Source organism: Vidua chalybeata, chromosome 21, assembly GCF_026979565.1.
Source record: "Vidua chalybeata isolate OUT-0048 chromosome 21, bVidCha1 merged haplotype, whole genome shotgun sequence".
Lineage (NCBI taxonomy): Eukaryota > Metazoa > Chordata > Aves > Passeriformes > Viduidae > Vidua > Vidua chalybeata.
Window position 1 is genome coordinate 5972339 of NC_071550.1, and position 25018 is coordinate 5997356.

A 25018-nucleotide genomic window follows, 5' to 3' on the forward strand; every position below is an offset into this window, starting at 1 on the left:
TGTGTGTGTACCTAAGGGGGGTGCCAAGAAGATGGACCAGACTGCTCAGTGGTGCTGCGGACAAGAGGCAATGGGTAGAAACTGTTGCCCAGAAAGTTCCACCTGAACACAAGTAAAAACTTGTTTACTGTGGGTGAGACCATGCACTGGAACAGATTGCCCAGACAGGACGTGGAGTCCACAGGGAGGTGGGACCAGATGACCCACTGTGGTCCCTTCCAACCTGAACCATTCTGTGATTCTGTGACAGCACACAGCCCTCCTCAGAAGGGCTGTCACTGGGCCACCATGGGGTCTGGAGCCAGGTTCAGCATGGTGATTCCCCCATCAGCCCTTCCCATGCTCTGCTCCCCCAGGGGAGCTCCTTTAAAGGACACCCACAGGACAGGGGGTCCCCTTGAGGAACGGGATAAAAGTTTATTGTATGTAAGAACCAAACCCATGAGATATGTACATGTATTTACATGACAAAATGAATAAGCCTAATTATTTACAACAAGGACTGTCCTTCACAAGTCTGTACATCAAGAAGTAATTGTGAAAATATATTTACACACAGGATCCAGCAGCTGTGGGCAAGATGGAGATGGAAAAAAACAAAACCAAAGGGTGAGGTGAGGGGCACCATGTAGACCTCAGCAAGGCTGGGTGTGGAGGCCAGTGCTGGCTGGCCCAGACACTGTCCCCACTCTTCAGAACAGCAGCGTGGACCCTGGCTTGTTGTGTCCTGAAGAGGTGGGTGGTAGATTTGAGGTGGCTGCTTTTTCTCCTCTTTGACTCAAAATTGCCGACCAGTGTCTGTGCCTTTCTGGGCCATCTCTCCTCCTCCTGATGCTGGGTGCCTGGTCCGTTCCCTTGCCCCACAGCTGGGAGCTGGGAGTCTCCGAGGGCCTGGGGGGGGGTTACAGCTCGCTGAAGCGCACCGCTGGCTCCAGCTTGTGGGACAGGGCAGTGAGGACCTTGTCGAACTTCTCGTAGCGCTCAGCCTGGCTGCTCTCAGCCCCACGGCTGCCCCAGAGCAGTCGCAGCTGGAACTCGGTGCTGAAGACTTCCAGCAGCTCCGCTTTGCCCTGGAAACCTGCAAGAGGGAGAGTCAGTTCCCTGGGATGGCACCTCCTGCACCTCTGGGATGCTCCGTGCTGGTGCTGGAGCTGCACACTGGGAATGTGGCAGAGGGAAAGGGGCTCTGCTGTCACTAGTGCTTACCCTGCAGCTTCACCTCAGCATTGGTGTGGTAGAGCCCACCATGGTGAGCCACCATCCGCGCTGCCTCCAGGTGGGCCATGACCACCTCCACGCCGTTGTCGGTGGCCTCCCAGGGCTCGGGGCTTTCCGTCAGAGCCTCATCCCGCTCCAGGAGAGTCACAAGGGGTATGATGTGGGGAAAGGTGGTGTTGGTCAGCGGTGGCCCTTCTGGGGAGAGAGGCACTCTTAGGACCCCGCATGGCCCTGTGACCCTGCATCCCCCTCCCCATCTCCCTGTGGAGTGCTCATGTGGCCAAACATTGCCATGATGCCACCGTGCTCCCAGGAGAGGCTTCAAGGCTCAGCTGGACACAGCAGCTGCTGTGTCTATTTGATCCTGTGCCTGGGGCCATTGCCTTGTCCAACACCAGCTCCTCCCAGCCAGGCTTTCTGGCTCTGCTGGGAAGGGAAAGCTGATGGCCATGCTCAGGCTGCATTTCCCGGGGCTGCAATGAGGAGCAGGTTTGCAGACCACAGGGCACCAGGCATTAGAGACACATGGTTTTTCATCTTTCCAACTGGCTGCCCTGTCCCTTGGTTTGGCACTGACTGCCATGCGAGCACAGCGGTTTGGCTCAGCTGCTGGTTTTATTTAGTTATGAAATGATTCCTTGGGAAGGAAGGGGCAAACAAAGCCAGACAGGCTCTGCTGAGTGCTGGGGTGGTTCAGCAGCCAGAGGGTGTCTGGCACTAGCTGGGACAGGGTCAGAGCTCTCAAACAGTGACGCCGTGCCCAGACAAAAGTGGGAAGGAGAAAGCAAGTGAGACAAGGGGAGTTGCTCCTGTTACCTTTCCCTTCGTTCAGGCTCTTCAGGAATGGCTTAAGCTTCTTCTCATAGAGGATTGCACCCTCTGTGTGCCGCTGCCGCAGCACCATCCAGGTCTGCTCCAGCCGGGCAATCTGAAAGGAGATGGGGCAGGTAGAAGGTGCTGGGGGCAGCACAGCTTCCTTCCAGGCACCAGGGAGAACAGCCTGACCCTGGCTCCATAGTCCCCAGCCTTGCACACAACAGTGCCTGATGCTCCCAAAAACAGCCTCCTTCACCAGTGCTCATGGCCAGACACGGCACAGCTCTGGCACTGAGGCTGGGCTTAGGATTTCTTCCCCTGCCTGTGCCCCAGGACAGCAACCTCCCTGCGTCGCAGTGGCCTTGAAGATGAGATGCAGGGAGGGGGCAGCCATTCCACCTCCTTTGTGCAGGCAGGAAGCAAGACTTCCCAGCTGGGCTCGATTTAAAATTGAATTTTAATCTCCTTTCATCTTCCAAAGGGAGCAGTGTGGCCCGGAGATGCTGCTGCCACAGCCTTGAGACTGATTTGTATTGTACCGGAGGGCAGATTCATTTCCTCCCAGGAACACAGCCCAACACAAAACAAAGAGCTCAACCACTGAAAAACAATTGGATCCTGGCGGGACTAGGCTGTCTGCTCCGTGGAGGGGATGGCTCTTCCCCTTCCCTGCTTGCATCCCAGCGGATGTGGCCCCATGCCTCCTACCCGGGGCATTTTCCCCTTTCACCCATCCCAATGACTCTTGGAGCCTGCAGGACACAGGGAGAGGGATTCATTTTGAGCAAGGGGCTGAGCCCAGGACATGAGGACGAAAGGAGTGTCCCCATACCTGTGTCATTTCCAGGGCGCTCATTACAGCTGCAAAACTGAACATGTTCCCCATGGTGCTCTTCAGCTCGGCAGCCAGCTGGATGGTTTTGTGGAGTAGGGCTGCCCGCTCCTCCGTGCTGCCTGTGCAGCCCAAGATATCCACAGCGATCATGATGGACATGGTGTGAAACCTGCCAAGGGGGAAGACACAGAGCGAGGTCAGCACAGGGAGGGGGGATGCTCTGGGGGCTTAGACAGGGCTTCTCCTCTCCCGTCCCCTGTGCCATGCTGGGAACACCCAGGGGAGCTGGACCAGGCCGTGCAGGGCATCCCAGTGGGCTCGTTTTGGCCATGCTGTGCCGTACCGTTCCAGCAGGTCCAGGCGGAGCTGGTGGCCGTGGGGAAGGGTGAGCAGCTCCATGCCAGAGCTCACCCCCATGAGCCGCTGCATCTCCACTGTCACACCCAATATCCGGGCGACCTGGCAAGGAAGGTGAAAGCTGATTAGAGCATTGTTAATTGAGGAGAGGCTGAAGTGTCCTCGGGCAGCCTCTTGCCCCAGCCCAGCCTCTGCCTGCCCTGGCTGATACACCAGGCAGAGCCCAGCAGGGATGCTCCAATGCTCGGGGGTTGCCTGATATTCTGATGCACTGATCCCTGCAAACCCAGATTGATCAGAGGGCAGCAGCACCCATCCCTCCCTCCGGGCCCTGGCCGTACCAGGCAGTCCACTTTGGTGATGTGTTTGGCCAGTGTCTTCACATCCACCTCTGCCAGAAGCTCTTTGACCTTCTTTAGCACAGTCATCTCCAGAGGTTTGTTATCAAGGGGGATGAGCAGGGACCGGAAGGCAGCAGGGTTGAAGGAGGAGGTTGTTTCCATGGTGGGGGGCACAAAGCCCTTGAAGTCCAGCTCTGCTTTCAGCCTCTGCCCTGCCTCTGCTTCCCCAGAGCTGTTCTCCACAGTCCCTCTCTGTCCTTCCTCCACCTTTAGCCTCTCCACGTAGCTCTTTGTTGGTAGCTGCTTGGTGTCGTGGGCTGGCCGGTCCCTGCAGCTGGGCGAGCTGGGGTGCAGCTGGCAGTAGTGCCCCGTGTCCGGGTCGCTGTAGCTGTTCACGGAGGGAGAGGGGGAGGCACGGGCGTACCCATGGCAGGGAGTCGAATGGGAGCTGTGGGCAGGGTCTGGAAGAGGTTTGCTGTTGTTCCCATGGCACAGTTGGGGTTCGCTGGACCTTCTTATGACCGGAGAGGCTGGGGTGATTCCAGATGCTTGGCAGGCATGTGGCTTTAGCCGTGTGACTGTAGGGAGCAGAGGGGACACTTATCAAAGCCTGAAGATGCTCACATGCATAAAGACTGCAGACACAGCAGCCCAGGGACATGGGGCTCAGGGAAAACCCCTCTGCCAAAACAGAACAACCTGATCCCGGGACAGCTGCACAATGTTTCAACCAAGGACTGGCTGAGGTCCTGTCCCTAAAGACCCCCCTCTTCAGGTCCCTGCACCACAGCAGTGCCAAGTCCAGGCTGATCCACAGCCCCACTGTCCCCAGAGGGATGGAGAGGCAATGCCTACCTGTGCTGTAGGCAGGTGATGCCGGGTTCTCAGAGATGGGGGACATCGGGGAGTGCAGGTCCTGGATCTGGTCCGCGCTGACAGCACAGTTGCGAATGATGTCTCTATGGTGGGGCAGGGACACGCTGGGGAGGGGACAGAGGGCACAGTTAGTCCCTTAAAGCAGGGCCCAGGCAAGCACAGAGGGGCTGGGATGAGGGTTTGCTGCCCCAACACCTCCCATGGATCATCACTTCCTTCCACAAGTACCCATAACAAGCTCAGCTGCAGCAGTGAGCGGGTAGTCCCTGAAGCAGTTAGGAGGAGAAGAAGTCACTACCCACTGACCCCCACAAATCAGAGACAGACCTGCCTGCAGGGACTCTGGTCCTACAGAAGAGAGCAGAGCAATGCAACCATATGCCATGCCAAGCCAAGGTACTTGGGACGGGATGAGTTTGGTCTGCTCCAGAGTGCTGTGGGGAAGTGGATCTAGCAAAGAAGTCAGGGACAGTAGTTTTCTAGGGTTGTGCTGCAAAATGGTATCTAACACTGTGTTACTCTATTTCTACCTGGGAGCTGTGTTGGGCTAGTTAGGTGAGCTGTTGCTCTGACCCAAAGCTTAGGAGAGCTGGAAAGCGCCTGGAAATGGGACTTGGGAAGTTACATAACAAGCAATGAGGTCTTGGGCTAGTGGGGCAGCAAGTGGTGGCCTGATGCAAACACTGTGTGTCAATGGTGCTGCAAAACATGCTGAGTGCGGGGAGGGTTGAAAGGAGTTATGGCAGGTAATTTACTGCCCTCCCTGCCGTGGATGAGGGCTAGGCTGCTGTGATGTGCTTAGTCTTGAGCACTGTGCCTCAGCAGTGGGAGGAGAATGGGACAGCAGTGGTGGTGATAAGGGATTTGGGGAAAATGTGAGTGATGAGGAAAGACTGATGGATCTGGGCTCTTCTGGAAACACTTATGCTCTTCTGGAAGTCTGAGTGTTTTCCTTTTCCCAGCCATAACAGTTGTTTGCCTGTTTTCTGCTGGTGCATTCTCACCCTGCCCTTGGGCTCAGAAGGTCAGGGTGGTGAGAAAGCAGCTTGGCTTAACAACAGGCTGTGTCCTGCTGGAGGCAGGGGTAGATGGGTCTGCCCTTGGCTGCTGCATGTGAGGATATGTGTGTGGCCCTGCCTTCCCTGAAGGGCTCTGGGCAGTCACTAGACTGCCAAAAGTGAGACATACAAAGGAGTCTCCTCCTCCACCTCTCGTGAAGCCCAGCTGGCCAAGGTTAATGTGAACAGCTCAGCTTTGTGAAGGCTGTGATCCAGAGTCTGTGCAGACTCCATCAGCACAGACCCATCAGTCTCCTCCTGCCCACCAGGCTTTCAGTTCTGCTTGGTAACTCCCTGCAAATGCTGAATGGAAAGGGCTCTGAGACTAAAAGGGCCTTTCAAAACCAAACAACAAATGCTGTCTTGGTGTCTGGGAGTGACTCTCCTCTCATGTTTGCCTGGGAAAGCTCAGCTCCATGGCTCTAACAAGCCCTGACATGCTGGTAATCCTGGACTGGGTGATTGTAAAACACTCTCTGGCTTCTGGCCTGAGATGCTAAAGTCATGTCTGCTTGCTGGGCGTCTGCTGTGGTATCTCAGCATGCCTGGCAGCCTGCCTGAGAGAAAAACCCAGTTCCAGCTGAGTACTGGTTCTTCCCTCCATGCCTCTTCTGGTCTCTCTCTTCCACCCCAGATCCCCAACCTCTGCTCTGCACCCAGAGAGCAGTGACTGAGCATGCCCTGCCTCATTCCTGAGGCTGATCCTCTGCTCAGCTGAGCTGGGATGAGACTGCATGCTCACCTGGTTGGGCACCCCTCAGCCCTGGTGATCTTGTCTGCGGTCAGACCATCTGTCATGGTGATGCTCCTCCTCTTGATGTGCCCCCCTTTCTGGGTGGAGGGGCTGTGGGGTCCCCCATGCTTCCCGTTGGCCAGCCCGTAGCTGGCTTCCAGGTATCGCAGGGGGAAAGTGCGGTTGATGGGGCAGTAGATGATGGCCCCGCTCTGCTCCGAGATGGCCTTGCGGTTGCCCACGTAGAAGCGGACAAGGGCAGGCACGTTATCAAAGCTCTCTTGCTCAAAGAGGTACTGGACATGGGTATGGCCATCGCTGGACTTGACTGTCACCTTGTTGATCTTGAAGTGCAGCGGTTCGTTGCGCCAGCGGCACGTCAGCACGTAGTCACCCAGGCTGGTGAGCGAGTCACGGATGAGGAAGTCGCCATTCCTCTGCACAAGGCTCTCGGACACCTGTCAGGGGGACAGGGCACAGCTCAGCCACAGCCACGCTGGATGGACCACAGGGCATGAGTGGATGCTCTGCTGGAGTGTTATTTGGGGCACTGGTTGTTCCCCTTGCCCCTAGCTCTGAGCCACAAGAGGGCATTTTCTGTAGCAAAATCAGGCAGCTCAGAGCTAATGAAGCCCATGACCAGACGTTTTCCAGGAGGGCAGGCTGGTGGTTCTGTGTGGCCTCAGAGTGCTCTCCCACAACATTCCAAGTGAAGGGTGCCCGGAGCCACCCACCTTCCCCATCTCACCTCCCGGGGGATGCGGCCGTGGTACCAAGCATGGCTGCGCAGGTCGGTGCTGCTCAGCTTCAGCTCCTCTTCCAGCTCCTTGTGAAGCTTTTCTGGTGATGAGTCGAGGATGTATTTCTCCTTGGAGAACTGTACAGGAGAAGAGAGAGTGTCAGGCAGTGCAGCAGTGCAGGGGAGGGAAGGGCTGGCAGGATCCCCACATGGGGACTGTAGCATCTGCCAGGAGCACAACTGTCCCCAAAGGCCAGGGAACTCAGCTGTGTGCGAGGATTACTGCTTGTGGCAAAGGATGTGGTAATGTGCCTGTTGATGGCCAGGTCCTGTCACCAGGAGCACTTGGATGTCTCCTGGTGGCATGTCCCTATCATGCCTGGCCACCCTGTGCCTGGTGTGCTGCCCCTCTGCCCCAACTAAGAGCTGAGTGTGGCTGGGCAGGAGAAAAGCCCATAAACATCTCTGGGGCTGAACTGCCGTGAGAAGCACTCTTTCAGGAGGAAACCTGCATTAGTGCTCCTCCTTTAAACATCTACAACAGTTCCTCTTTCAAAGGGTTAACTCACTGTGTTTAGCCTGATGACAGCATAAATAGTAATGACAAATGTAAAGGGAACCTTCTGCATTGAAATTAGCTTTTAGAAATTAGCTTTCACCAGCACTGGTGCACCTGAGCCTGGAGGATGCAATCTGCCCCCTCCTTTCCCCTGGAGAGATAAGGGATGATGCCTTCATGTGTCTGTTGGCTGGAGCCTGCCTGTCTCCCTCCTTGCCTGCTCCTTCCCAGAGTGCAGCTGCTGGCATGGTTGAGCCAGGGGATGTTTGGGGACATGAGCACAGGTTCGGGGTTCCTGTGTGCTTCACATGAGGCCAGTTCTCCTGCTTGACACAGTGGCTTTGAGTTGATCCTGCTGTGGTACCGACACAGCTGTGTGACGGAGCAGGGCCTGGGAGCCAAGACTCCTGGGTTCCCACCATATCCCAGATGTGTGGTGTCCTGAGAGGGAGACATGTGTGCCACTGCCGTGGACTAAGAAGCTTGGATGGGGCTACTGGGGTGTCCCGTTCCTCTGCTCCCAGGAGCGAGGGTGGCTGGTGGCCTGGCTCGCCGCCGGCAGCAGCGCCAGTTGTAAGGAGGCAGCGGGGGCTGGCCCAGCTCCCCGGTGCCTGTTGGGGCAGGATTCTGGTATTGTCTCGCAGGACAGGCATGGGCTTGAAGGCCTGCTGACACTGCTCTGGCACTGCCAGAGGAGCAGGCTGGCACTCACGGCTGACCTTGTGTGGCAGCTGGTTCCCCAGAGCATAGCGGGCTGCAGCCCCAGCCCAGCACCTCAGGGACTTGCCTTGGAGCTGACCTCTTTGCCCAGTGCTTCAATCTCTGTGTCTTGTATCGATTCTCTCTGCTCCTCTACTGGTGAGCAAGGGAAAGTGTAGAGAACTGCGCTGCTCTCCTGCCTTGTACCCACTGCTCTTGTGGTGTTCTTGGGACCCCACAGCAGGACCCTGACCCCAGGCCTCTCCTTCCCCAGAGGAGATGTTCCATCCCTCCTGGTAGCTGCATTCATTTGCCAAACCAGGCAGAGATCCTGTCCTGGGGATCCTGCTCCAGCCTGGGGAGATGGAAGTAGGCAGTGGCAAAGGGCCTGTGCCCCGGACTGTGCTCTCCAGGGCTTGCCCTCACCAGCCTGGACCTGCCTTTATTCCTCCCTTCCCAACTCCTGTCAAGTCAAAGGTGGTGGGAGAGTGGCAGCAGCCTATGAAAACAGTGTGGATTGAACTCTGACTTGCTCATCCAACGATGTTTATATCCTCTCTATGAGAGGGTCCTGTTGACTGGAGCTGCAGGGATGTGTGGATTGTCCCCCCCGACCAAGGGCTGCAGGGAGCTGAGCACTTGCTGCTGCTCTGGGCCCTCCTGGAGACAAAGCCACCCGGTGCTGCTGAGCCCGATTAAAAATAAATGGTAGCTGGCGGATGCTGCAGGGGTCCGGCTGCCTCCTGGGGGGCCCAGGCCGAGCAGATGCTGTTTCCATGGTGACAAATCCATTGCCACGGAGCAGACCTGGCTTGGCCGAGGGGTGGTGGGGGACCCTTGACTGCAGCACCCTCTCTGTGACACGGTTCCCCCAAACTCTGGGGCATCAAGGGACGCCCCCCAGGAACCTCTACTGTTTGTGCAGGTGAAAGACATCAGAGCTGAGCTGGGAGCAGTTTGGATTACAGCTCTCCCCCCACCACCCCTGGAGCAGGGATTAATGCCTGTTCTGCTCAGCATTGTACATGTGGGTTTTTCTCCAAATCCTCCCCATGCAAATGTGCAGGGTAACAAAAACACAAGCCCAGCTGAGCAGTGCCCAGTGTCTCCAAGCCCAGATTTGGGCAGCAGCTGGCTGGCATCCATGCCAGGAGCCATGAGCTAAGCTAGCGGGAGAGAACAGGAGGTTTGGGAGAGGCAAGGAAGGCTTTGCATCTTGCAGATGGGGGAGGGAGCCTAGCTGTGAGCAGAGGGTCTCAGGAGCCACCTTCCCCAGCCATGTGGAGGGCACTGTACATTCAGCTCCTTACCTAAGTAGTGAGATCCCACCTGATTTGCATGACCACCAAGAAGCCACTGCTTGGAGTGACTGTCAGGCTATAACGGCTGGGGAGGCAGCACGAGACTGATCACAGGGAGCCCTTTTCCTTGGTGTGATGTAACTGAGACCAGTCCTTATTGTGAGTCTCACGCTACTCCAACATGCTGCCAAAATCACCCGTCTGTGTGGGAACTGGGTTCCCCACGAGCCCTCGGTGCAGAAGACCCCTGTGCTGCGGAGGGCTGTGTTTCCTCCTGAGCCCTTCAGCAGCGCTCCAGCTTCCCCTGCTCCGTCGGGAGCGTGTCTCGGAGGAGCCCGGCTCGCAGGCTGCCAGCTGGCCAGGTGCCGAGGCGCTGGCAAGGCCTGGCATGGCACGGCCCGGCGAGGCGGCGCGGGCCAGCCGGGCGCTGTCAGCAGTGTGTAAGCGGATGTCTGAGCGCCGCGCTGAAAAGGCATCGCTTGGCGCTCTTGGCCGTGCCAAGGGAACGTCTAAAGATGCACGGCCCCATGTGAGGTCTTGCAGACTAGTGGGTTGGGTGTAGGGAAAAGCCTGGACTCCCATTAGCATGTGGCTGGAGTGCATGGTGCTGGGCTCCAGCATGAAGAAGCCCAAAGCATCTTCCAGCTGAGCAGGAAGAAATGGTGACTAGAGCGGTTCTCCAAACCAGCCGCACCAGACAAACCAGCTCAAAATCTGCCAGAGATGTTGCCAAGCTTTGCTTGAGGAATCCCAAACAGCAGCCAAGCTGGCTCGGCTGGAGAAAGGAGAGTGCCCCAATGGGCTGTTTCACAGTCCTGGGGCTGGGGAATCCTCTGGAGCAGCCATGCAATGAGGCAGCGGCCATGAGAAGGCAATTCCTGAGGCTCTCCATCCCTGCCTGCTTCCCTGACTCTCTGTGCTGCTTTCCTGATGGAGGACGTGCTTCCCAGCTGAGTGGCAAGGACTGGAACTGGTAGTGGAAGGGCAAGAGCTGCAGGGATGAAGGGTGCTGATGCCTGTGTATAAAACCAGTGGCTGTCACTCTGTCTGCTCTAAGGAAAGCTTCAAAGGCTGGCGCTTGGCTTTCTATCCTTTCAGAGGTACTCTTATGAAACTGGAGTGATTTCCATTCTGCTTTCCTGCTCTTCCCTCCCAACCTGGAGGAGTTGCAGATGTGGATGAAGTCAGCTTGGAGAGCAAGGTGTACTCACACCCCACCCTGCTGATAACATCTGACTAACCCCAAGGCACCAAGCACATCTGTTCTCCCTCCTGCTCATGCTGCCTACCCTGTGCTGGGACCCTGGCTAGGGAAATCCCAGCTCCTTCTGGAGTTCTCCAACCCTGATCTGGCTGCTGGAGCAGCTCTGGGGCCTGGAAAGCAGAACTGTGAGGAAATGGAGTAACAAGCCATTGGGAATAGGTGTCTGGGGAAAGCCACAGACTTGCATGAGGGGTCTTCTCTGCTTCCTCCACACCTGGCAATGGGCTACCTCAGTGATGTGTTTTGGAGCAAACATCCTTGCTGAGCATCACGTCAAACCCAAGAACCATTCTGCCTGCGTGATGCAGAACTGCTGCACTTACCAGTCCAGGCACCACCTGAAAATGATTACTCCACCCTGCATGACCACGAGAAAATGCCACCACAAACAATCCCCAGGTTGTTATGGGCTTGCACTCAGTCTGCATGTTCTGCAGTGAGCCAGTCTGTCCTGCTGATCTTGATATCCATATGGAAAAGAAAACCCTTTCTTGCAATGAGTCTAGGAACCTAAATGACCTCTGAGAAGGCATCAGCCTATCTGCCCACCCCATAGGTGACTGAAGGCATCTCTTGGTTATCTCACATCTCCACTAGTCCCCACTGAAGGCAGATTTTGGCTCAAGATCTTTGTTCTGGAGTTCGAAGCCCTTCCTAGGACTAGTCCTGTCTACCCTTATGGTCTCCTCTTCCCTTGCCCGTGCTCCTTTGTGGCAGCTCTGGAACAATTCTATCTCGCTGGCAGGGGTGGGGTGCAGCTGGGATTGATGTCCAGGAACATCTGGGTGCTCTAAGGTGGGACAAGCACCCCAGGTTGTGTGGTGGGGTGGTGGAGTATGCTGCTACTGCTACCCTGGGGGAGCAGGTCTCCAATGCAGTGATGGTGTGTGTGTATACACACATTTCCATCCATCTATATTTTACTTATCTCACTCCAAGACGGCGGCAGCGGCTGCTGCTGCATCCCTTTTCGGAGCTGCTATTGGCCAGAAATGATGTCAGTGCTTCCCAGGCTGGGTGCACCGCCATTGGCGGTGAGCAGGGATGCGGCTGTCAGCTGGAAGTGCTCCAGTCATTCATGGGGACTTCAGTGTGTGTTTGCTGGGCACGCTTGGACATAAATAGATGGTGAAAGATCTGGCAAAGCCAGGTGAGCACTTAGGGCTTCACTTTTAACTCTTTCCGGGGTTAGGATGGCGTGCCCTTCCATCCCTTCTCACATCCCCACACGAGAGCCAGATGCTCACCTGTCCCTCCCTTGTTCTGGCAGCAGCTGGCTGAAAACACCCGCTCACCCCCTGCAATGTGCAGCCCAAGGGCATGTCCCCATGTTGCTCAGTGGCCTTTGGACAAGTGGAAAAAGCTCTGCTGCTTTTCCCTCTTCACCCCCACCAGCAATCAAAATCCCTGGCTTTGCGCTGAGATCAGCCGCAATCATGACAAGACTTGAAATGCTGCTTCTGGGCTCCGACTTACCCAGAATAATCTCTAAAGCTCGGCACCTACCTCTCTCAGCAGGAGCACTGAATAAGACTGCCAGCTCTCTTGGCTGCCGGCTCCCTTCTAACTTGCAGTATAGTACAGCTTATGCTTCAGACCAGAGCCTGCTTGGCTCCTGCAATCCTAAACACCTTTGCTCTCGAACTCAGTAAATGAAGGAACCAATTCCCAGCACCATGCACCCCTTGTGTGAATGCCAGAGTCCAAAAATAGGACATCTAGACTTGTGCCCAGACAGTGGCAGTGCTGGAACCACCACAGGACAGGTGACAGATGGATCCCAGCTTTCTCCCACCAATCAGACTTGTGCAGTGCAGCACAGAGATGGAGACCCGGGCCAAAAAGCTGAGTGTTCATCTGGGCTCGATCTCCCTCCTGTGCTCAGTGATGCTCCGGGCACATGGCACCTTTTGGGGGATACTAAATGCTCCCCTTCATGAGGTCTGCTGCAGGTGAGAGCTCCCTGCAGAGACTTTCCTGCCTGTCAAAGCGCTGGTCTGGGGGGACGTGGTGGCTTTGACTGTGCGGTCCTGGATGCAGGGGGACGAGCTCTGTCCCCCGACCCGGTGCTCGGCTCACCCCGCGCTCGCTGCCTCCTCGCTGAGCGCGGCCGGCGCGCTGCCCGCACCGGCTTCGTGTGAGCGGGGGCACCGCAGGGCTCCCCGGGGAGGCTCCCCCGCTCTCCCGCGCTGCACCCGGGGGTCGAAACAGCCCCCGGCGGGTGCGTGGCCGGGGGTCCCCCGCACGCTTCCCCTCCCACTGCCCCCGCCGCTTTCCCCACGCGTGCGGCTGCCCGGCGGCACCACGGGGGCTCGGCGCCGAGCGCAGGGCAGCCGGTGCGGTCCCACCGCCGCCCCCGCTCACCTGCACCTGCATGAAGGAGCCGCGGTAGAAGCAGCAGGCGGCCGCGGACAGGGCGCTCCACAGGCTGCACCGCTCCGTCATGGCGCGGCGCGCCCGGCGGGGGCTGCCCCGGCCCGGGCTGCACCGCCGCTGCCTCCGCCGCCGCCGGGCTTCAATTTCAGCCGCTTCCCCGATTACCTCATCCCTTGTCGGCTGCGAGGGGCGGGCACGGTGCGGCAGCTCCGCCCCGGCCCGCCCCTGGGGGCCGCCCCGGCTCCGGGGAACCGAGGAAGCGGCACCTCGGGGGGAAGCGGTACCCCGGCTGTCTGCGCCCTGCGGGGGAACTGGGAACCAGCTCCTCCGAGGGGAACCTACGCTGCCATGCCACAAAGGGAGGCAGCATCCCTGAGGGGATCGGGCATCCCGGCTGCCTGTGCTCTGAGGGGAACCGAGAACCGGCTCCTCCGAGAGAAACCGGCACTCCCATGTCGCAAAGGGAACAGGCATCCCCGAGGGGATCAGGCACCTCTGAAGGGAACCGGCAATCCTATGTTGCAAAGGGAAGCAGCATCCCTCAGGGCACCAGGCACCCCGGCTGCCTGTGCCTTGAAGAGAACCGGCACCTCTGCGGTCATCGAGCATCCCTGAAGGGAACCGGTACCCCGGTTACCCGTGTCCTGAGTGGGACTGGTTCCTCTGAGGTGACTCAGCTCCTCAGAGGGGAACAGACACCCCTGAGGGAAACCAGCATCCTTGGCTGCCGGTGCTCTGAGAGAAACTGGCTCCTTTGAGGGGATCAGACACCCTGAGGGGACCCAGCACCCCTTTTCTCCCCATCCCAAATCTGCCTGCTCTCCCCACTGATGCCTGTGGGTCAGGGGCAGTTTTGCCCATCCTGTCTTCTTTCACCCCCACATGGTGATACCTTTCTGGGAGATACACCAGTGCCCACCTCATATGGCAGGGAGCCAGCTGCCTCTTTCCTGTGTAGGCTGTCTCTGACTTGTGTTTAATTAAGACTCTGCTTCGGTTTAATTAAGGCCACAGTATCGCGTATGGGATGTGCAAGGCAGCACTGATGACTCAAAGCATTGCTCCTGCCTTGACTCTTGAATAAATCCCCCAAACCCCTGCCTGAACCCACTGCCAGCAGCTGCTCTGTGCTGGAGACAGGCAGGGGCTCCCTCAGCCCTGGCAGTGACAGGGACCTACACCTTGCTGTTCTCCCTCCACACCTGCCCTGCACTGCAGGGCCTGGATTTGGCTGTGCTTCAGTAACTGGGGGCTTCACCCTCCCATCTGCAAAGCGTGTCCTGGCCCAAGGAGCCCCACGCCTCCCAGGCGACGCTGTGACCTCGGAGAGCTATTCCTGCTGCCACCAACCACAGAACCCTGCAGCCTTCCTGCTAATTAATTCAAACGAGCCCCTCACATTACCAGGCAAGGAGACAGCATCAGAGGCTGATGAGATACAGGTCCCTGCTTGAGCAAGCAGCTCTTCTGCGCAGAACAAAGAGCTCAGAGGCGCTGGCTGGGCTCTCACTCTGCCCCTGGTTTTGCAGGGGAGAGAGGAGACAGGAGAGCAGCACGGCTGAACAGCAGGACAGGGCTGAGGGCTGGGAGAACTGGTGGCAGCACACAGCCTGTGGGCAGGGAACATGGGGCAGCAGGTCCCACGGGTCCCATGGGTGCCTGCAGCCCCACCAGCATGGGCAGGGACTCTCCTCCTCGCCTTCTGCCTGGGGCTGAGGGACAGAGCAGATGGCACTGTGCAGGGACATGCTGCTCCAAAAAGATGCAATGGTGAATCATCCTGCTGCCAGGGCTTCTCCCCTGTGACGGACTCCATGGTTTCCAATGGAGGCTTTCACCAACAAGTGAGCGGGAGCCTCATGGGGTGCTGCAGGGTGAAGTCCTCCAGCTGTGACTGTGCTGCCCCTCCTAACAGGGAAGCTGAAAATCCCTGACTTAGCTCTCATAGGACGTATGACAGCTTTACTGCTTGCTGCTCTCCCAAGCTGCTCCTTCACCTGCACAAAGGCCAAAGCTGGGGTGGCTGGGATGTTGAAATAGAGAACTGGGCATGCAGATCCCCAGGCAGCTTGGAAATAACAGCCCTTAGGCTATTATTAAAGCACATTAATTACCAAGTGCTTATTGATCCTGGCTTTCCAACCCTCTCTAGCTCCCGGTTGCATGTCCAATCAGGCCAGGCTTGGTGATAGGAGCACCAGCCATGGCTGTTTTGCAGCTGAAGCTCAAGGGCTGATGTTTGGCAGATCCTTGGTGCACACCTGGACACAGACCTGCCTGTCAGCCTTTGCTCATTAGAGCTTTGCAACACATCCTCTCCCTCTTCCTGACTCTCTCATTCTTTAGCTCTTTTCTTCCTGTTTTTCCCTTGCTCACCCCTCACCAGTGTTTTCCCTCTGTTTGTCTCCCTCCCAGCTACACCAACCAGTGGCAGATCCCAGCCCCATCCTCCCTTGCTCCAAAGGCAGGCACAGCAGCCTCTTTCCCACCCTAAATCCTGCAGGACCTGGGGCTGAACACTGCTGGGTGCTGAGCACCCTGCAGCTGCACGGGCTGGCAGCCAGGCACAGTGCCTGCAATCAGCTGGAGTGTCCCTGTCATCCCGGTCACTCACACTCTAGATAATTACTGATTTGACTAAAATAGCTGCTGTCACTGCAGCCATCAGTTGCTTCTCTGACCAAAGGGAAGTGCTGTATAAATCACAGCCTGTTGGCTGTTTCTGGACACCACAGAGATGGATGAAAAATAAAGGCCAGATAGCTCAGGTCTGGGATCTGCCTGGATGGCAGGCAATTCTCCTGGCTCACCAAAAAGTACTTGATCCCAAAGGCAGAGCCCTATCCATTGCTCCCCACCTGTATTGTTTCAGCCATGAGCCGTAAAATGTGTCCATCTCTGGGTGCACACACTGACAGTGCCAAGGAAACACCCCCAAGTATTCTGTTCCTCCCCTCACTCCTCCTTGTCCTCACAGGACTTTCCTGTGTCAGCAGGAGTTTCTCTGCATATCCTGAGGTCCTCACACCAGGGCCCTTCCCTGCAGAGGCCAGTGTATTGGCTTTGCAGGGGAAAATGAACTACATCACAGCCAGACCCAATACGCCCAGTCAGAGCTTTGTTGTCCTGGCACACGTCCCACTTCCACTTCCAGCTCTGTGAGCTCCCATTCTGCCAGTCCCACATGGCTTAAGGGCACAGAGAGGAGAACATCCCACCCGCGGGATCGCTCTGCTACACGTCAAAAACCTCATCTGACCCCACTGCCCAGAGGCTGCCAGTTGCCAGACTCGACATGTGGGGTCCTCATTAGCCCCAGGGATGGACGTGCAGGGAGGTGACCCCTGTTGGAAGCAGCAGATGAGCTCAGGGTGCAGCCAGCTCTCTCCCAAGCTTGCCAGTTGGTGGTGCCACAGGGGATTCCCACATTTCAATGTCTGGCTACAGCCACAACCAGGAGCCCCAAGTCCAAAAGATGAAGGTGCAGGGCTCTGTGCTAATTAGACCACCCAAGCTGGGCACCTCAAGTCACTTCTCAACAACCCTATCTGCCCAGTGGCAGACTAGATTAGATCCCCACTGGGCAGCCAAACTCAGGAAGCTCCAATTTTCCTTAAACAAACACCCCAAAGGCCATGCCATGGCAGTGACCCACCCTGTCACTTCACTGGGTTTCAATGCTCTGTGCCCAAACTTCACAGCACCCTTGCCACCGCTCCTCTGTGCCTGCCCATCGTGCCAGCAGCCTCCTGCAAAAGGGCCGCTCTCCTCCAGAGCCAGGCGCCTCACTAATGAATTTCTGGCCAGACATGAAGAGTCCTCAGGAATGTTAATAGTTTGCTGGAGGATAAGCAAAAGATTTGGAGAGATTTACACCAACTTTCATGTGACAGCCACGAAAGTGGCTCAAACCCTTCCGTTTCTTTACGTGGGGGCGGAGGGAGGAGGCTGCATCTGTGGGCATTCACAAGTATCTGGGAACATGAAATGCAAGCAGCTCCTGTGGGAACAGCACTGGGGTGACCACGTAGGGTTTGTGTCTCCTCTGTCTTCCCTGGCCTTGCCAGAAATATCTTCCAGGGCTAAAGAGAGAGCCCAGATGGGAGGAGGGTGTGCAGAACTGAGCAGCTTGCTGGTGTAAGACCTGGGTAGTTCCAGGGCCACCATCCCCTCTCCACCCCTGGCACCCAGCTGGGACAGGATGTGATCATACTTTGTGTCTTACCTTCACGTATTCACTGCCAGACTCCAGGCCATCGTGGTGGCTAAAAGGAAGAGGAACAATAAAAATACATAAGTAAAGGGCAGTAAGTTGTGACATTCAGGTCAAAGGCAGTGGTGGCACGGCTGGGGGAGCTGGGGTCTGTGCCCCTTGTCTTGCCATGGTGCCAAGAGCATGGCCATGGTTTTGGGAGAGGTTCCCAGGGTCCCAGCACTGTTCCTGCCTGTTCTGTGCCCATTCTCAGCACAGGGCTTATCCTCCCTAATGCGATCAGGGGAGAATGAAGCCTTTTTAGAGGATCTCACCCCAAATCGGCTTGGTACCATGTGAGCTGAACCAGGGAGACCCAGCAGCCAGGCTGGGGTCCCTGCAGGTCACAGTGCTGGGGGATACATGTCCAGAGGCAGCTGTTGGGACACACCACCCAGACAAGCATTTTTGACTTCATGATTTTGTGCAACCCTACAGAATTCAAACTCCCACCAAAGCCAGGCCTGAACTGTGATGTCTTGACTGGGACTGCTTTTCATGCTCTTATAGGTCCAGATATGTATCCATATGGAAGAGTCCCAGGGGAACAACAGAGAGTTCAAAAGGAGAGGGGCTTTAACGACCTGAGCTGGGATGTGCTATCTTGAGGTCTCACCTTCCAGAATAAAATACAAAAATCCAGATGTCTTTAACCAAAATCCAGAACCTGTTGCCTTCCCAGTGCCAAGCTTCAGTATGGACATCCCGCTGTTTGCCAAGGTTGTTTGCCTGAGCACAAGGCAGCAGCAGGGACCTGGGGATGGCAGGCTGCCACACCAGGACAGGCAGCTGCAACTAAGGAATAACCAAATCCAAGGTCATCATAGACCTGGGATGTCCCTTTCCTGCCAGGAGCCACCTCATCAGACACATATGGGAAACTGCTGAGGGTCCCACACACAACTTCTCCCTGAGACCTGCACTGGTAGCAACCCTGGGGACCCAAATTCATCCTCTGGGGGCTCTCTCCAGATGGAAGGTGGTGCCTGGTGGCCACCCAAAAGGGAAGCAGGGATAGCAGAGACAACCACTGCCAGACATTTTTCCACCGGACATCCCCCATGACATTACAGTGGGTTGTGACAGAGTCTACATCAGTCCCTCATAGTGTCCAACCATCCAGAAGACAATTCCCACTCTGGAATCCTTTGAAGTCTTTAAAAAACATGTGGATGGGTACTTCATGCCTCAGTTTCCCCCTCTGTAGAGCTGCCTCCAAGGAGGTTTTGGCTGGCAGCGCTGCTAGAGGGGTCTGCAGGGAGTGTCAGGCAGTGCCTGCAGGAAGCGGCGTTCCCAGTGCCTCATGCACGGCATTTAAGGACACAGTTTAGTGGTGAACACAGCAGGGCCAGGTTGACATTTGGACTCAATCTTAGTGGTATTTTCCAACCTTAGCAATTCTGTGATTCTCCAAGCCCACACTGCCGACCACATCCCCTGGTGTCCAGCTTGGGAGAGGAGAAAGGGGCTGGAAATCAAGCTTATACTTTTTTGGAGGTGAAAAAAATAGCAGAGCATTTGGGAGCGGGGCTGCATGCAGACTCCCCCGGGCAGCTGTGGGCTGCCTGCCCACCCCGGCACTCCCTCTCCAGCCTGTTTGCCCTTCACACACTGCAGAGCTGCCTGGTGCTGCGAGAGCCGTGAGAAAAACCGGCAGGAGGACGGGGGGCCTCTGGGCAGGAAGTCGGGAGCATGGGAGCAGCTGGGAGACGCTGCGAGAGCCCGGGCAGGAGAGGCCCCTGTGCCGGGGAAGGGCAGCAGCTGGGACCGCAGCCCCCCTGGTTCTGCACATTCCTGGAGGAAACGGCATTTTTGGGGGCAGACGAGAGCCTGGGAGAAATTCCAGGGCTGCCTTTGGAGTGCGGCCGTGGCTGAGCTGCTGAGACCCAGAGCTACAGCACTGGTATTGGGGAGTGGGGGGTTGGTGGGGTGGCTGCTCCCTTTGGGCTTGGGAAGGCATCACCACAACTCGCAAATGTGCCAGGCTCCAGGATGGCTGCTGGGAACAGTCCAGGGGGATCCTGACTCCAGCTCTAGTTTTAAGCCTAGGCTCTGCTATCCTTGGGACACTGGTGCAGGCTGTACCCCAGGGGAACCAAATTTGGGCACCTCGTGCCTCAGTTTCCCCCTCTGTGGAGCTGCCTCCAGGGAGGTTTTGGCTGGCAGTGCTGCTAGAGGGGTCTGCAGGGAGTGTCAGGCAGTGTCTGCGGGAAGCGGCGTTTTCCGTGCCTCGCGCACGGCCGCGCGCACAGGGAAACCGAGTCACGTCCGCCCTGGGACCTGCCAGCGGTCATCGCCCGTTAGTCAGCGTGTCTCTGCTGGAGTCACAGCCGCCGCCTTGCTCTGAGCAGCTCCACAGGCTGCGTGCCACTCCCTGTCCCACAGCAGCACAACTTCCCCCCTCACAGGCGTGATTCTGGGAAAGCCCTCCTGCGTAGGAGCATCCTCAGCCTACCCTCTTTTGGGGACTGTCCTTACCAGAAATACTCCGGGGGGACAAATGGAAATGTGCCCCAGGGCCATATTTGTTCCCCCTCAGGGAACATGCTGCTGCCATGGCCTGGCAGGAACAGACTGTCCCCAACCCCAGGGACGTGCCTGCACAGGAGGAAGGGCTGGGGCGCAGCATTATCCCGGTCCCACTTCCTCCCACCCGCCCCACAGCAGGGCCTGGCCTTGGGATGGCTCTGGCACACGGCTGCTCCCTGAGCCAGGGGCTGTGGCAGGGGCTCCGGGTTAGACTGTGGAGAAGCAGAAATAACCCTGATGCCAAGACCTGCTCTGGCCACCCTCGTGCCTCAGTTTCCCTGGCAAGCAGCAAGGCTACACTCATCATCAAGGAAGCTCCACAGGATGCAAAAAAGCATTTGGCCCCCAGCTTCTGGGAACCCATTCCCCAGATTCAAGACACCCATGTGACCCACCCATGTCCCACTGCTGCTTGGCTCCCAGCCACACTGGCTTGGGATCTAAGTAATTTCTGGGAGACAGAGGGTCTGGGTGAGCCCTCTGCACCCTCCTCGGGGGCTTTCTGCCACTGCTGAGGCTCTGCACTCACCGAAGGATGCAGTAGTGCCACCAGCTCCCCAAACCTCCAAGCCCCTGGCCGCAGCCCCTGGCGCCGGGTCTGCTGCGGTTTCAGCAGCTCTTTCCTTGAGGAAAACACCACCACGGGCTGGGGGCCTCGGCACCCGAGCAGCGGCTCGGCTCCGGCATCTGCCTCGAAGTTTTGTGCCCGCCTCAAGCAAAGCCCCTTCCCAGCCTCTCCCTCCCCATCCCCTCCGCTGTGCCGGGGTGCGAGGGGTGGCCGGGGGGCCAGGACCCCTTACCTGCCCTGTCCCAGGATGGGAAACCTCCTGCCCAGCGCTGTCATCGGCCCTGCGGGATCCAGCAAGCGCCTCTGCTCCGGGATGGGGAGAAGCTCTCCCGCGCTCTCCCGCCTTGCACTGAGCGCCGGGACTTCGGGGCGCGCAAGGCGGTGGCGGACCCTCCTCCTTCCCGTCCCAGCCCTCCTCCGGCCCACCCTTCGGGCCGGCAGGAATGTGTGGTCGGCACAGCCCGGCTCCCACCGCCGAATTTCTCCTCCTCACTCCGCTCCCGGGACCACCCGGACCTCCGGAACGCTCAGTGTCAGGAAAAGGAGCCCCCGGCCCCGGGGCGGTGCAGGGGGAACAGGGACATCGGGGCCACTTGAATGCAGAGAGAGGAGAGTCAGGCCAGGGAAAGGGGGAGAAATGTTTTCGGGAGAAATTTGGAGTCGCCTTTGCCTGTGTCCCCAGTCTCGCACACCCTCCCGGGCTGGGGTTGCATTTGGCCCCTTATGCCCAGATGCCATGGGGCTGGGGGATAAAAATCCCTCTGGTTGATTCTGCGGTCAAAACCCTCTAAAAAATCCATCCGTCACCTCAGAGGGCTGAACCTCCAAATTCCCCCGGAGGGAGAGATTGTGCCTGAAGCGGGGAATTTGTGGCCGGAGTGGGGGTTTACTGGTAGGTAATGAAATGGGGACGGAGTGTCCGGTTTCAGGATTTGCCCCTGTGCCTTGGGAGAGGCAATGCTGCTCGGCAGAGGGGGAGAGGACAGAGGGGGTGGAAAAGAGGGGAGTGAGAGGCGGAGGAGGCTGTAACAGTGCTGGTGTAAGCTCTCCGCAGCAGCACATCCTGGTGCTGGAACGCAGCCGCCGCAGGACAAAGAGATGCCGGGGCAGAGCGGGGCTGCGAGATGTTTCCACCCCGTCCGGAAACAGGAGGGAGCAGAAATCCCACAGGAAACCTCGTTCCTATGGAGCCGCTGACCTGACCATGCTCCAGCTGTGCTGTCCCACCGGCCAGGTGCATCCCGCTGGCACTGTGGGCACGGGGGGACATTGCAGTGACCCTGGTTTGTCCCAGCCCCCTCCTCTTGCCCTGGAGGGGCACAAGGAGGGTCTTAGCAGAAGGCAGAGCAAACCTCAAGGGCTATACCTGTCTGGGAAGATCTTGTCAGGATGCTGTTGTCCCTTTTCCAGCAGATCCCCATCAGTGGTCTCTGTTCCAGCTGCTGTGTCAGGTCTTGTGGTTTGGCTGGAGCTCGCTGACTCTGTCCTAGGGCAGGAGACATTTCCCACAGGCTCCTGCTCTGTCCTGTCCATTGCTGTCTCCACGGTGTCCCCAGGTTCAGCTTTTTCCTCCTCCTGCTCTGCTTCTCCAGCAGATGAGGGTGAGTCTGTGCCTGGTCCAGGGGTGCTGGACGTCTCAGGGCACTTGAGGCTGGAGAGTGGGGCTGCCTGGGAGGTTTTGTTGTTGGGAGTCCCTTTCTCCCAGCAGTTCTGGCTACTCTTGTCTTTGTCCAGGCTCTTCCCTGCCTTGCCCAGATTCACCCTGGGCATGGTGCCCATGTGGGAGTACATGTTCGACGACTGGGCGTAGGGGCCAGGGCTCTTGGGCACGGTGTTGAGATCATCCTGGGTGCTGTCAAAGGGCTCTCCCAGGAAGCCGTGGGGAGGAGGGAGATGGGGTATGAGATTGTCAGGAGAGCTGGGGTCCACAGAGATGCGCCGGAAGGTGAAGGAGCGGGGGATGCTGCTCAGGCTCCCGAAGCCTTTGAACTTGAAAAGCTCTGGCAAGGAGAAAGGAGTGATGAGTGTGGGGTTACTGCTGGCACGGTGTGATGATGGGGGATCCCAGAGCCCCTGGTCCTGGGTTGGGGTGGGCAAGGGGCACTATGCAGCCTGGTGTCACCCTGTTACACCCACATCTGCAGGCCCAGCTTGGCATGACATCCCTGTGGTCTGTGGTGTACGTGATGCTGCTTGAGGCATCTCTGCTGGCTACCTGGGAACTCTGCCCTGGTCCCTCGGGGAGCAGAAGTCTCCTGTGCCTGGAGACCTCTTCATCTTCCCACCACAGCTGAGGGGTGGAGGAAACACCCAACCCTGGTGAGCAGGCAACTCTAGAAATTATTTCTGCCTGCCTACTTCCTCCGGGGGACTCTGGGCAGAGCTATGCCCATCCCCACAGCCTCAGGGCAGCCCTGCAGGATGCAAGAATGGGACACACGACATCTCCCTAGGGAATGGGGGTCCTGGACGCACACGACCTGCCCACATGTGCATGTGTCGCCAGCACGGTGGAGCAGGAGCCAGCCACGGGCGCTGCTGCGGGCGGGTGATAACCTCCCCGCTTCCTCGCCCGGCCCCTCGCCAGCTCCAGCTGCCACCTGCAAGTGCTGAGCACGAACATGTTCGCCGGAGAAATATTTATAACTCCGGCGGGCGCTTTGCATTTCACACCTCAGCCCCAGCTCAGCTCTGTGTGTCGCTGCAGCGCAGCCCTGGATGGTGCCGGTGCCGGTGTCAGTACTCAGGCTGAGCGAGCCTGTGGCTGCAGTGCTGTTGAGCAGTGCTTCCCTGCCGGCCGTGGCTGCCACCGGGGATTTTGCAATGTTGACGCCGCCCTGGGGCTCTGCGAAGCACGGCAGATTTGCTGGGGCAGGAAGCGACGCTTTGCAGAGGTGCTGAGCAAGGACCCGGGTGTCCCGGGCTGCTCAGCCCTTGGATTCCCACCTCCAGTTGCCATCCACGGGCTCTGTGGGGCATCCCTGCAGCTGGACAGGGAGGAGGGGCTGCATCCCAAAAGCCCCTCTGTGAGGCAGAAACCTCATTACCTGAGTGCAGTTAAAAGCAAAATTACTTTGGGGTAAACATCCCCTTGGAGTCCAAGCATCTTCTGCTACCTGCTGCCCCTGGGGCTGCTGAAAGGTGGGAAAGGCAGCACGGAGGATTTTCCCCATTTCCCCACCACTCCACCACAAAGGAAAATCCCAGCTGGGATGGGGCCGTGGGTTTGGCCAGTGGAGGGGTCCCGGGGGAGCGGAGGGACTGGCCCCCCTCTGGCGCCAGCCCCGCGGCAGGAATGCAAGAGAGCACAGCCCAGCTCTGGGAATGGGGTGAAGGCCACTGCAGCCTCCCCCCGGGGCTCCGGGGGAAAGCTGAGGTCTGTGAGAAAGTGCAGAGCTCACTCCCGGTGGGTATCAAGCACTTCCTCCCAGAAGAGCCAGTGGGAATCCATTCCCAGGCTCCCCCCCCCAGCTCCTCTGTGTCACCCCCATCCCTGTGCTGCAGGAGCACCCTGGGGTGAGGGTCCTAGCCACCCCTGGCCCCCAGCACCAGCTTGTACCCAAGCCATGCATCCTGAAGGGTGTGATTTAAGGAGTGAAGACCCCCAGATCCTGCTGTGCATCCCTCTGGTCACATCCCAGCATCCAGCATAGGGCTGGGCTGCAGCATACTGGTCCCGGTCCCAGCACCCAGCTCCTGAGCCAGCACCCAGCCCTGTGGATGGAAACCTTCGAAGCCCCTCACCCCAATGAGCTTCCTAACAAGAGCAGAGCCTGGCACAGCTCCAAACATCCCTGGATGACCCCATCCCTGGATGGGATGACCTGGGGAGCGTGTGAGCACACGCTCAACACTAACTGCCACACATCCTCCTACCCACCGAGATGTCCAGGTGAGCACCCCATTGCCCACCCACCCTGTTCCGTGGCCACTTACTGAATTTCTTGAAGACCCGTCGTTTCTGGCCCTCGGCCATGGCCGCGCTGCTCGGAGGCCGCGGGGACCGAGAGGGACAAGTACATAACTGTGAAGCCCTTCCCTGCCCGCTCCTCCCTTCCTGCCCCCCCCTGCAACCACCCTGCAGTCACTCATCGCTCGCTCAGCGTTTCCTGCCCAGTGCTGTCATCTGCTCCCTGCCCCGCTGCTGTCCCTGCCCGCCCTCACGCTGTCCCCAAAGTTCCTGAAGTCCCCGTGGCTGCTTGCACCTGCCCGGCTGCTCAAGAGTCACCTCTGCACCCCGGTTTGGGGATGTCTGCCAGATGTGGACAACCAAAAACCTCTGGGTGCCAGCTCTAGAGGAAGGCGCCAGCCCTAAAAGAGGGTTCCAGCCCCATGGAGGAAGGTGACAGCCCTAGAGGAGTGTGACAGCCCTTCGGATGAGGGTGCCAGCTGTGTGGACGAGGCTCCAGCCCTGCAGACAGAACTGTGCCATGCACATCTGATGCTCAGCCCCTGTGGGGTGAGAGCTGGGTGTCATCGCTGCCAGCAGGAGCACTC

The 25018-nt window shown here is 58.0% G+C and overlaps 1 protein-coding gene across 4 annotated transcripts; it reads right to left on the minus strand.

Moving 5' to 3' along the window:
* Positions 1–392: 392 nt before the first annotated feature.
* SH2D3C (SH2 domain containing 3C) lies at positions 393–24535 on the minus strand. Of its 4 annotated transcripts, XM_053962037.1 has the most exons (12): positions 24458–24535; positions 21888–22521; positions 17398–17437; positions 6983–7111; positions 6244–6692; positions 4423–4547; positions 3568–4145; positions 3213–3328; positions 2867–3038; positions 2035–2146; positions 1207–1413; positions 393–1078 (listed from the first exon to the last, which is right to left on the minus strand). In XM_053962037.1, the coding sequence occupies exons 1-12, from the start codon at positions 24495–24497 to the stop codon at positions 903–905; spliced, it is 2778 nt and encodes a 925-aa protein (XP_053818012.1). In that variant the 5' UTR covers positions 24498–24535; the 3' UTR covers positions 393–902. The 4 variants fall into 4 exon arrangements, with proteins under 4 accessions (XP_053818012.1, XP_053818014.1, XP_053818015.1 ...); XM_053962039.1 differs by lacking the exons at positions 21888–22521; positions 24458–24535 and adding an exon at positions 20754–20850; XM_053962040.1 differs by lacking the exons at positions 17398–17437; positions 21888–22521; positions 24458–24535 and adding an exon at positions 13161–13320.
* Between the last annotated feature and the right edge of the window lie 483 nt (positions 24536–25018).